Raw genomic sequence first — 12396 nt, forward strand, 5'->3', positions numbered from 1 at the left:
CTGGGCTAGGCTGGGGGACACCACACTGGTCACTGATGGCCGGGCTAGCCTGGGAACCACCCCACCAGTCATAGATATCTGGGCTTGGCTGGGGGGCACCGCACTGGTCACAGATGCTCGGGCTAAGCTAGGGACCACCCCACCGGTCATAGATGCCTGGGCTAAGCTAGGGGCCACCCCACCTGTCATAGATGCCTGGACTAGGCTGAGGGACACCCCACCAGTCACAGATGCCTGGGCTAGGCTAGGAACCACCCCACCGGTCATAGATATCTGGGTTTGGCTTGGGGCCACCGCACTGGTCACAGATCCCCGGGCTAAGTTAGGGGCCACCCCATCAGTCATAGATGCCTGGGCTAGGCTGGGGGACACCACACTGGTCACAGGTGGCTGGGCTGGGCTAGGGGCCACCCCACTGGTGATAGATGCCTGGGCTAGGCTGGGGGCTACCCCAGCAGTCAGAGATGGCTGGGCTAGGCTAGGGGCCACCCCACTGGTCATGGATGCCTGGGCTAGGCTGGGGGCCACCCCACCAGTCATAGATGCCTGGGCTCGGCTGGGGGCTACTCCACTGGTCACAGATGGCCGGGCTAAGCTGGGGGCCACCCCACTGGTCACAGATGCTTGGGCTAGGCTGGATGCCACCCCACTGGGCACAGATAACCGAGCTAGGCTGGGGACTACCCCACTGGTCATAGATGCCTGAGCTAGGCTGGGGGCCACCACACTGGTCACAGGTGGCTGGGCTGGGCTAGGGGCCACCCCACTGGTCATAGATGCCTGGGCTAGGCTGGGTGCTACCCCAGCAGTCAGAGATGGCTGGGCTAGGCTAGGGGCCACCCCACTGGTCATGGATGCCTGGGCTAGGCTGGGGGCTACCCCACCGGTCACAGATGCCTGGGCTAGGTTGGAGGCCACCCCACTGGTCATAGATGCCCGTGCTAGGCTGGGGGCCACCCCACTGGTCACAGATAGCCGGGCTAGGCTAGGGGCCACCCCACCGGTCACAGATGCCTGGGCCAGGTTGGAGGCCACCCCACTGCTCACAGATAGCCGGGCTAGGCTAGGGGCCACCGCACCAGTCATAGATGCCTGGGGTAGGCTGGGGGCCACCCCACTGGTCATAGAGAGCCGGCTTAGGCTGGGAGCCACCCCACCTGTCACAGATGGCCGGGCTAGGCTGGGGGCCACCCCACTGGTCATGGATGCCTGGGCTAGGCTGGGGGCCACCCCACCTGTCACAGATGGCCGGGATAGGCTGGAGACAACTGCACCGGTCACAGATGCCCGTGCTAGGCTGGGGGCCACCCCACTGGTCACCGATGCTCGTGCTAGGCTGGGGGCCACCACACTAGTCAGAGATGCCTGGGCTAGGCTGGAGGCCACCCCACTGATCACAGATGGCCGGGCTATGCTGGGGGCCACCCCACCAGTCATAGATCCCCATGCTAGGCTTGTAGCCACCCCACTGGTCACAGATGCCTGGGCTAGACTGGGAGCCACCCTACCAGTCACAGGTGGCTGGGTTAGGCTGGGGGCTAACGCACCGGTCATAGATGTCTGGGCTAGGTTGGGGGCAAACCCATGGGTCCCTGATGGCTGGGCTAGGCTGGGAGCTACCTCACCAGTCACAGATGGCTGGACTAGGTTTGTGGCTACCCCACCGGTTATATATGGCTGGGCGAGGCTGGGGTTCATCTGACTAGTCCAAGATTTCCGGTCCAGGCCGAGATTCACCTTACTACACACAGATGGCTCAGTTAGGCTAGGGATGACCTTACTAGCCATCGATAATTCAGATGGGCTGGTGGTGACCTTACTGACCACAGATGGCTGGCCTGGGTTTGGGGCCACCTTACTGACTACCAATGGCTGGGATAGGCTTGAGGTCAGCCTGGAGGCCACAGATGGCTGCTGATACATGGTGGGAACCACATTATCCAAGGACAAACTTCTGGTCAGTCCTGTCCTGTAGGATTTCTGGGGCAATGTTTCCGTCAGACCCATGGAGCTTTGGCCTGAGGACGCATCCCTCTCCTCCTGATCATCTGAGCCCCAGTGGACACTCAAGGTCATGCGGCCAGACACTGAACTATGGTGCAGAATCGGTATCAGCTCTGAGCCTGCAGAGGGCTGGGGGTAGAGGTTTGGAGACGTATGTCCCCCGCCTCCTCTCTTGGTTTTTTCCCTGTCTCTAGGCCCCTGGGGACTCTCCACAGCCTCGCCAGAGAGGAGGGTGTCGAAGCTGGCCTCCCAGGACTCCTCCTCCACCAGGTCCACGGCCGTCAGACTGGCCACAGACATAGTGGAGGGGCTGGGTGAGCTGCCGCTAGGCAACGAGCTCTGGGAATTACTCACATTTGGGCCATAGTCTGTGGAGCCCTGGGAGAGGCTTCCAGCCATGTCATTGTCGGGACTCTGGGCCAAACTGGCCACTTCATTGAGTATATGGCCAGTCCCTTGCTCCGGAGCGCAGCGTACCCCGGCACTGGCACCCAGGGTTCGAGTCCTCTCCTGCCTGGGGATGCCTGTGCGGGAAAGGGTGCGTGCTGACCTGCTCCCTGGGGAGGCTGGGAACATGCCAGCCTCCACCTGAGTCTTGAGTGCCCAGCGATGACCAGGAGCCATGGAGTGATGCAAGAGACCCAGGGTTGTGTCACCGGTCTTGGGGGTCTGGGGTTGGCCTAGGGATACTTTGCTCCCACTGGCACCCCTCAGTGCCCCTGGGGTGGCCTTGTTGATCCTCTCCCTAGTGTCTACGGAGGCCCGTTTATGATTTGGGGACTGAGTTTTCTGCATGGTCTCCTCTTGGAGCATGGATGGCTGTCGTCGAGCTTTGGTAGAAGCTCGGTACATGCTGGAGGGCACCTTGTTGACCCCGGGGTACTGACACCAACAAACAGATCCCCCATAGGCAGCGGCGCACTGGTGGGAGTGTGTGGCGCTCCCCCTACCCGCCGCCCCGACACGCGCACCCGAGGCCGCCCGGCCCTCCCCTGACGACGCCCACGGACGCGGGGCCACCCTGCTGACCGCATGTGGACTATGGGAGCTCCGGGCTGTGCCACCAGCCACCACCGACTGCTGGCTGGTGCTTGGGCCCACACCATTGGCAATAAGCGGCTGCCACAGACTGGGGGGCGGCTGTAGGTGGGGTGGCTTGGGTAAGCTGGGGCCCGTGTCACTTTCCACGGGGTTGAGATCTGATGCTAATTCACTGGGCCCTGGGGGCAGGCGCACGTTTTCCTCACTGACCGCAGGGTTCAGATGTAGGTCTGAGCCGCCACCCCTGCTGGGGTCCAGGGCAGCGATCAGTGGATGCTGATGAATGGCAGAGATCACTCTACTGGCCAAGGAGGCACCCACAGAGACTACCGGTGAGCAGGGTGACCCCCCGAACATGGCCCCATCCCCCATCTCTTCCAAGAAGCCGGCAGGCCAGCCTGTGAAGAAGCCCTCCCAGGCCCCGTCCTGGGGAACCCTGACCTTGCTGGGCTGTGGTCTCACGGGGCCTACGGCGGACCCCCACGCGGCCGCTGGGATCCCCCTGCAGTCCACCTCCACGGGGGCCGGAATCACAGACATCCTGCTTCCTGCTGTTTTCGAGGCAGCCTTGGGGAGGACGATGCCAGTCCTCAGGGCTGCCTGAGACAAAGACTGGCTGAGGACAGCACCCAGCTCCCCCTGACACAGGGCCTGGCTCAGAGCGGCCCACTCCTCCTCCGTCAGGGCCTTGCTGAGCACATCCGCCAGCTTACCCTGCTTGGCCTTGGTGAGTTCTGCCCGCAGCTCGCCAGGGGAGAGGGTGCGGGACAACGCAAGGCCCAGCTCGCCCCAGGAGAGCACTTTCATCAGCGCCGTTCCCAGCTTGCCCTGGGGCAGGGCCTTGGCCATCGTGGAGCCCAGGGCTTTCTTGGTCAGGGCCTGGTTCAGGGCTGCCCTCACTTGCCCCTGGGAGAGGGCTTTGGTCAATAGGGCGCGGAGGTCCTCCTCGGATCCCAGCTCAGCGGCCAGCTCGGCGCACAGGGAGGCGAGCTGGGAGGCAGCCAGCTCTTCTGGACAGGGTGTGGCTGGGCCGGGCATCGGTGACTGGGCCCGGGTGGCTCCACTGTCACCCCAGGATTCAATGTTACAGGTGGGGTGTCCAGCAGAGGCCACCAGAGGCACCAGCGTGCTCTGGGTCTCGCAGGGCCCCTGGCTTGGGCCCTGGGTGCCTTTGCCCTGCACATAGCTGTGGGGCTGGATCTGGGTCAGTCTGTCCTCTGGCTTGGCTCGGGGCAGATTGCCAAGGGCACCAGTATGCTTGCAGGGCTGAGTGGAGACCTTGAACCCAGCCAGGAGTGGCTGCGACTGGGTCTTGCCGCTGAGCTCGGCCGAGTGCTGGGCTGCGTAGAGGCACTTGGCTGTTTCTGTGACCAGCTGGGCCTGGGACTGCGCCTTGGTCAGCTCGGTGGACAGATGTGCTTTGGACTGGACCTTTATCACTCTGCTGGCCAGATGCGCCCGGGACTGCGCCTTGGTCAGACACGTGCCCAGATGTGCAAAGGACGGGGTCTTGGTTAGCTTGGTGGGCGGATGGGCCTGGGAAAGGGTCTTGGACAGGGTCTTGGACAGACACGTGCCCAGGTGCGCCTGGGGCAGAGCTGCTGTCAGTTGGGACGAGGCTGTGGTCGCACAGGTGGCCAGCTGCTCCTGGGGCAGCCCTTTGGCCACACAGGTCTCCAGATGTGTCTGGGGTGGGACCTTGGTCGGACACGGGGCCAGCTGTGCCCGGGGCAGAACCACGGCCGTTTCCATGGGCACGTACACCTGGGGCTGAACCTTCACAACGTCTGTCCTCGGGCATGTCTGTAACGAGGACTTGTTCCTGTCCTCGGCCATTTTCACCCAGGGGGATGCCCGGGACATTTCGATGGCCACACTGGAACTGGACCCTGTTTCTATTTTCACCTGCTTCTGGGAAAAGGCCTTCATTCTTTCAGCTTCCAAAGGAGGCCTGGCTGGAGCCTTGGGGGACCCAGCCCCCAGATGTGGTGCATTAAAGTATTTGACCTTTCCCTCAGCCAGGTAGGAGTGAGAAGAGACCCGGACCATCCCGGCGGTCTGCTTGGCGTTCACCGTAGCCTTGGCCTTCGGTCCGCTCAGACACGTGCGGGATGAGGCGTTGGGAATCCCAGCTGCCACAGTTGCCGGAGGTGAAGACTTCAGATTTCCAGCTGCTGAAGGTGGCAGGCACAGGGTCTTGAGGATGGCGGCCATGGAGCGAAGTTGGGCTGGGGTTTTGGTGACCATGGCTGCCAGACGCGTCTGGGGAGGGGTCTTGGTCATGGAGGTCCCTGGGAGCATCTGAGATGGAGTCTTGGCCATGGCAGCGGCTGGACATGTCTGCAGTGGGGTCTTGGTCATCGGGGCTGCCGGGCGCATCTGGGCTGGAGTCTTGGCCATGGCGGGCACTGGGCACGTCTGGGGTGGAGCCTTGCCCATGGTGGCCACAGGCCGTGTCTGGGTTGGGGGCTTGATCATAGAGGCCAAAAGGCATATCTGTGGTGAGATCTTGGCCATCATGGCTGCTGGTCGTGTCTGGGGTGAAGCGTTGGTCATTGAGGCTGTGGGTCGCATCTGGGTGGGGGTCTTGGACATGGGAGCTACTGGGCATGGCTGGGTTGGGGTCTTGTTCGCCCTGCCCCCCAGGCCAGACTGAAGTGGGGTCTTGGTCATGGTGGCTGGCTGGGATGTCTGGGGTGAAGCCTTGACTATCGCAGCCACCGGGCACGTCTGGGGTGGGCTCTTGGCCATTGGGGCCACTGGGTAAGTCTGGGGTAGGGCCTTGGTTATCATTACTGTGGGCGTGGAGCACGGCGGCGGCAGGGTCTTGCTCATCATGGCCACCAGGCACGACTGGAGTGGGCTTTTGGGCATTGCAACAGCAGGATATGGCTGGGGTGGGGTCTTGGTCACAGCAGCCGCTGGGTTCATCTGGGTTGGGGTCTTGGTCATCGGGGCTGCTGGGTATACCTGGGGTGGGGTCTTGGCTATTGTCACCATGGGCGCCACACATGGCTGGGGCGGGGTCTTGGTCATCGTGGTCGCCGGATACATCTGGGGCGCGGTCTTGTTTATCACAAGGGCTGGGCCTGTCTGGGGTGGGGTTTTGAGGACCTCTGTCTCCACGTGGCCCTGGGTCTGGGTCTTGAGGGACCCGTGAACTGCCTGGGCATACCTCCCACATGGGGGCGGCCCCGGGGCTCCTGTCTTGTTGGCTCTGGTGGTTACTTGCTTGGTCTTCACCATGTCCCCTTCTACATGGACAAGGCAAGCATTTCTGACGGTTCTCGTCATCAGGCACGGGTGGCACTTTGCGTCTAGATTCACCGGACATGGCAGTCTGATGGCAATGGTCTGGTGGGGCAGGAAGGTGACGCTGGGTCCCCCAGTGGAGCCAGGTGCCTGCATGCCAGGCTGGGGACCACCCTGGGCCTGGAGCAGGGCCAGCTGGTGGGTGCAGGTGTCCAGGCTGTCGGAGGAAGGGAACTGGGTCTCCTTGCTCACCATGACGGGCTGGGCCACAGGAGGCTTGACCTCTCCTGGAGGCTGGAACCGCACCTGCTGGGGGGCGTGGTAAGGGATGTCACCCTCATCCACACTCACTTTCTTTCCCACGGGCTTGCCAGAATGGAGGAGCCGCCTGGTGTTGAAGCGTCGCCAGGCCTCCTGGATGGCCTTTGCTGCCTTCATCTGGGAGATCAGCTTCTGCCGGAGCCGGTAGCCCCTCCAGTTGGCTTGGATGAGGGTGGCCGCCCGGGACAGCATCATGTCCATCTCGTCCACCAGCACATTCTTAAAGGCCTGGCTCTCAACCACAGCCCGCAGACGTGGGATGTGACGAGGTACCGTCACATCCTTGTCATGCTGTTGCAGAAGGGTCTCCCTGGACGCAACTGGCTCATGCTGAGGCTGCGGACTCAGTGTCCCTGCTTTGTCTTGGAGACTGGAGACGGACTGGGGCTGGTAGAGGCTCTGCCCATCCGGTGACGACGGTAGCTGTGCTGCTTCCTGCATTGTCTTGGTTCCTGGGCGAGTCAGCTCTGTCTGCAGGGGTGGCATAGAGGGGGACAAAGAGGGGGATCGTACAAACGAGAGGGCTCCTGGCTGGAGCAAGTGCTCTGGGGACCTACAGCTCCTCGTTCCTGATGCCTTGAAATCTTCCTCCTCACCTTTACAGGACCCGCCCTCTCCCAGCCACTTGTCCAGGTGGCCTTCGGCACCTATGTCTCCCTCATGATCCTGTGGCCACTTAGACACTGGCAACAGTGCGCCTTCTCAGCTGAATGGCCAACCACCTTCTTTTTGAATTTCCTTTGTATCTGGAGTGTACTGTGAATATAGCACTGATCGCACTATTTGGGAAATTTCCTATTTGTGTGTGTGTGTGCACGCGCGCGTGTGCATGTGTGCCTCTCCCCATCTACTGTGGTCTCCTAGAGGGCAAGAACCAGGTCTGAGTCATTTCCTTGTCCCCCTCTCAGTCATAGGGCCTGGTTCCGGGCTGGGAACAGGTGCGTGCTGGGTGGGAGGCTAACTTCATAAATGTGTGGCCGAGCTGGGTGGATAGATGGATGAATGACTAGATAGTGAATGGATAAATCTGGATAAAGGAATGCTAGATGGGTTGGAAAGATGGGTAAAGGACCGTGTGGAAGACTAAGTAGGGAGATGGGGCTGATGAATGAATTGATGAGCAGATCATTGAATAAGGAAATGGACACACGGATGGATGGATGGATGGATGGATGGATGGATCAATGAATGAATGAGTGGATGGATGTAGGGGAGGGAGGGGGATGGAGGGAGGAATGAATGGATGGACAGACAAGTGAGTAGAGGACGGACGAGATCTGAGTCGATAAAGGAGTGTGTGAATGGAGAGGGCTGAAGGAATTGGTGTAGAGACCAATGAATGATTGACGTGTGCTGGATGATCCATGCATGGATGGTGGAGGACTGACAGACGATGGGTACATCACTGGCAGATGGATGGGTAGATGAATGAGGGAGCGACTCTGGTTTCTAGAAGCACCTTGGTACAGAGGGAACTGGGATACTGCCAAACAGCCCTGATATGTCACCTGGAGCATGTTTGTTGGGCAGAAGCCCCACCCCCACCCTCTTTCTGGCTGAAACAGCCGATTCCTTTCCCAGATATCTTCATACCTTGGAGGGCCATAGAGTTGGAGGAGGAGCAGGAGGAGAACGTACAATCTCAGAGGCCAGCTTGCAAGAGGAAGCAGCCTTCATTCAGCCCTTCATCCCATGCAACATGCAGCAAAACTGCCCTTGACTGGCTCTGTCCTCAAGACCAACGGGAGAAGAGATGTTAAGAGAGAAACAAAAACAAGGACAAAAAAACCCAAAAACATCTCAAAAACTAAAAACTTTTAAGTCCACAAAGGTGAATGTACAAAGAAGTTTACACTTGTGTTCTTTTGTACGTAAAAGCAAAACAACTAGAAATCACCGGAAAGGTGATTGCTAGGGGACCAGTTATAAGTGCTTAAAGGAGGATGTTCAAAGATGTTCATCACTGTACTGCTTATGAAGAGTAAAAACTGAAAACGACTCAAATGCACAGTGGCTTAAATTAAACAGAACATTCATACAATGGTGTGCTATCCAGCCATTAGAATTGGTGTCCAGATCCACAAAAATGGTTGAAATTGAAAAGTGGACACATCATGGCCACCTGGGGAAATTGTCGCTATCTTAGAGGCAACTTGTTTATTCCACCCTGATATCTACATTCAAGAGGTACAAGTGTTGGTACTCACCCCAAACCAGAAACCATCCAAATGCCCACTGACGGAAGATCTAAATTCAACCACATCAGTGACTGATGTGCTAATAGACTAAATACTTCAAGACAAAGATGATCAAAATAGATTTGTTTTCAAAGACCCATGTGCTGCCTCCTTTCACAATAAGTGTTCTAGCTTCACCTACGTGACGGCCTGAATGTCCTGCCCTGCCTCGTCTTCACCCCAAACCCCAAATGGGCTGGGCTCATTCAGAACAAGAATCAGTGTGAACTGAATCATAACAGCAAATGGGTCTGAGGCTGGTTCTCCTGGAGGTAGGCAGTCATTGTCCCCCTTTCACAGAGGAGGAACCTGAGGCCCAGAGAAGCCACATTTCATATTTCTTACTTTTTTTTAAGATTTTTTTTAAAGATTGTATTTATTTATTTGACAGAGAGAAATCACAAGTAAGCAGAGAGGCAGGCACAGAGAGAGAGGAGGAAGCAGGCTCTCCACTGAGCAGAGATCCCAATGTGGGCCTCGATCCCAGGACCCTGAGATCATGACCTGAGCCGAAGCAGAGGCTTTAACCCACTGAGCCACTCAGGAACCCCCTTTTTTAAGATTTTATTTATTTATTTGACAGAGATCACAAGTAGGCAGAGCAGAAGGCAGAGAGAGAGAGGGGAAAAGCAGGCTCCTGACTGAGCAGAGAGGCTAACGCGGGACTTGATCCCAGGAGCCTGGGATCATGACCTGAGCTGAAGGCAGAGGCTTTAACCCACTGAGCCACCCAGATGCCCCTATTTCTTTAAGTTATTTCTGATTTGTCTCCCCCACTGAACTACGGTAGGACATGGGTAGGGATGTCCGTGTCTTTTGTTTGCTGTACAACCTCCAGTGCCTAAAACAGTACACACAATAGACGTTCAATAGATGTTTATTGGTAGATGCGTGGGTGGATGGATGAGTGGACAGATGGATGGACGGATAGTTGGATGAGTACCATCCAAGCTTCAGATCTTAGAGAGAACAGCTTCAGGATCTGAAGTGGCCTATCCCGGACTCTGCGGTTTCACCAACCACATAATTCAGCCCTTTCAATGAACTCAACCAGAATGAGTGAACAGACAGCAGAGTGAGAGGAATGTGATTACGGGGGACAGGAAAAAGGAATAGGGGCCCCCAGACATGTAAGCCAAGTGGCTGGCTTGGCAATTTTGAGTAAAGCCCTCTGAGTCTCAGTTTCCTTGTCACAAAAGCTAAGACCACTTTCCCAGCCTCCCAAGGAAACATCCTAGGTGCCCCAGGCTGGGATCCCAGATGGACAAACACACCATCAGGTTTTGGGGAGCCCCAAATGCCCCTGCTCTGAGGGGTTGAGAAGCTGACCCACTCCTTGAAGTGTCCTGGAGGGCCCAAGGGGGCTCTGAGGATGATGGGGGCCAGAGGAGAACAACCCAGTCTCCGTGTACCCCCCACCGAACCCTCCACCAGTCCCACTCACCTGCCCCTGAAGCTGAACCCACCAGCCCGAATGGCCAGCCTTGGGGCCCTGGTGCCACAATGGCTTTGTGACTCACAGCCAAGTTCCAGCCAATCCCTATCAGCTACTGGGGGAAGGGGGTTCTAGAAGGCTGACCCAACATGGGGGCAGGGCCTAGATCAGTGCTGACCGTCATGGCGGTTGCTTCCTACTACCTGCCTGTCCTGAACAGAAAATTAGGGCTCTGAGCAGAGAGGGGGCCCCAAATTCTTCCCCTACATGTGTCTCAAGGTATTTGTTGAACACCTCACTTTTTGTTTTTGTCTTTTTTTAAAGATTTTTCTTTTAAGTAATCTCTACGCTCAACGTGGGGCTTGAACTTACAGCTGCACAATGCAGAGTCATGTGCTCTGCTGACTGAACCTGCCGGGTGCCTCTGAACACCTAACTTGGTAATGGGACCTGATCTGGACCTGGGGACACACACAACTCAAATAATTTGGGGGTGTGAAATGGCTAGGCAGGAATCAAAGAAGGGGTAGACGGGCTGAGTTCCATAGGAGGAGAAGGAGAGTCATAGGAGAGCTGGGGGAGGGACATCCCGGGTGGAGGACACAGCACCGGCAAAGGGCCCAAGGTGAGAGGAAGCTGGGCACGATTAGGGGATGTGGAGGCTGGTGTGGTTGGAGGCAAGGGACAAGAGGGCCAGGAGGCAGAGTACTGAATAGGTGGGACCTCAGAGAGGTCCCAAGAGCTTGGGTTTTGTGGCTCCTGGGTGGCTCTGTCATTAAGCACCTGCCTTGGTCTCAGGTCATGATCCCAGCCAGGGTCCTGGGATCGAGCCCAGCATCGGGCCCCCTGCACGGTGAGCCTGCTTCTCCCTCTCCCTCTGCCTGCCACTCCCCCTGCTGTGTTTTCCAAATAAAAATCTAAAAAAAAAAAAAAAAAAAAAAGTGTGGGTTTTATCAAGAAGGCACTGGGGGAGCCATGAGAGGGTCCAGAGCAAAAGACACATAGTTTGTACTCTGATTCGCATCCTAAAAGTCCAGGCGGGTATCTGTGTCTGGCCCTGAGGATGGGGGCTCCTGAGGGTGGGGCTGGGCCCAAAGTCCCTTGGGATCCCCATATGGGCCTGGCAATAGTAGGTATCAACTCTGAGCCACAGTCCTTAAGGGGAAAGTGAGGCCACCACTCTCATCCACCTCCTGGGGCTGGGCTGATGCCTGATATGAATCACTGCTGGCCAGGATGGAGCTGACACACTTCTTGGCCTCAGTTCATCAGGGTCCTGCCAAAGCCATACCACCTGGCCCGCAGCCTCAGCCTCGCTTCCCTGGGGAGCCACTGGGAGGCACCAGAGCAAGAGGCCGGCAAGCAGAGACACCCAGCCTCACTGGGCAGAGATCCCCTCATCTTCTCCACGCTGTGGCTGTAGCTCTGGGCAAAATCAGAGACATGACAGTTGGACAGGACTTATGTCCTTGGTTTCAGCAATGACCAGGACAGCTCCCATTCATGCCCTCGAGCTAAACACAAATCCAGAGTGGGTTAGGGCAATAATGATGGAACCACAGGGTATTCTGGGAACGCAATAAGACCCAGCCCAGGGGTTACTGGGGACCAGGAGGGCAAAAGCACCTGAGTTTGAGGGAAGATCAGCTGGGTAGTTGAGAGAAGAAGTGTTATCAGGGTTGTAGCCATGCAAAGGCCCTGAGGCCAAAGGGGAAGGAAGTAGAGTTCGGGTAGGGAGGTGCCTGGAGCGACAATGATCTTTCCAGGGCCAGATGCACCCAAGGACTTTTTTCCATAAAGGTTTCAAGTAGGGAGTCAGATCTGTGGTTTCCAAAAAGCCCCATGTCACATGCTAGTGAAAACATAGGGCCTCCACTTAGACCCAAGTCTCCTGGTCTTTTTTTTTTTTTTTTCCCTGAAGATTGATTTATTTGAGAGGAAGCACATGTGAGAGTTAGCACAAGTAGGAGAGACAGGGGGAGAGGGAGAGAGACTCCCAAGCAAACTCTGAGTACAGAACCCAGTGTGGGGTTCCATCTCCCAGCCCTGAGATCATGACCTGAGCCGAAACCCAGCTGGCTGCCTAACCAACTGAGCCACCCAGGC

The 12396-nt window shown here is 57.5% G+C and overlaps 1 protein-coding gene across 1 annotated transcript in view; it reads right to left on the reverse strand.

The window, feature by feature from the left end:
- IQCN (IQ motif containing N) overlaps window positions 1–10657 on the reverse strand; it is a 14977-nt gene extending 4320 nt beyond the window's left edge. The window contains exons 1-6 of the mRNA XM_032868489.1: window positions 10300–10657; window positions 8212–8344; window positions 1293–7085; window positions 1153–1253; window positions 1081–1113; window positions 859–1002 (exon numbers count right to left, since the gene is read on the reverse strand). Coding sequence (XP_032724380.1) covers window positions 859–1002; window positions 1081–1113; window positions 1153–1253; window positions 1293–7085; window positions 8212–8224 — 6084 coding nt within the window. The 5' untranslated portion in view covers window positions 8225–8344; window positions 10300–10657. The remainder of the gene's footprint in view (window positions 1–858; window positions 1003–1080; window positions 1114–1152; window positions 1254–1292; window positions 7086–8211; window positions 8345–10299) is intronic.
- Window positions 10658–12396: the final 1739 nt, after the last annotated feature.

Source organism: Lontra canadensis, unplaced genomic scaffold (assembly GCF_010015895.1).
Source record: "Lontra canadensis isolate GAN:19392208 unplaced genomic scaffold, GSC_riverotter_1.0 scaffold35, whole genome shotgun sequence".
Lineage (NCBI taxonomy): Eukaryota > Metazoa > Chordata > Mammalia > Carnivora > Mustelidae > Lontra > Lontra canadensis.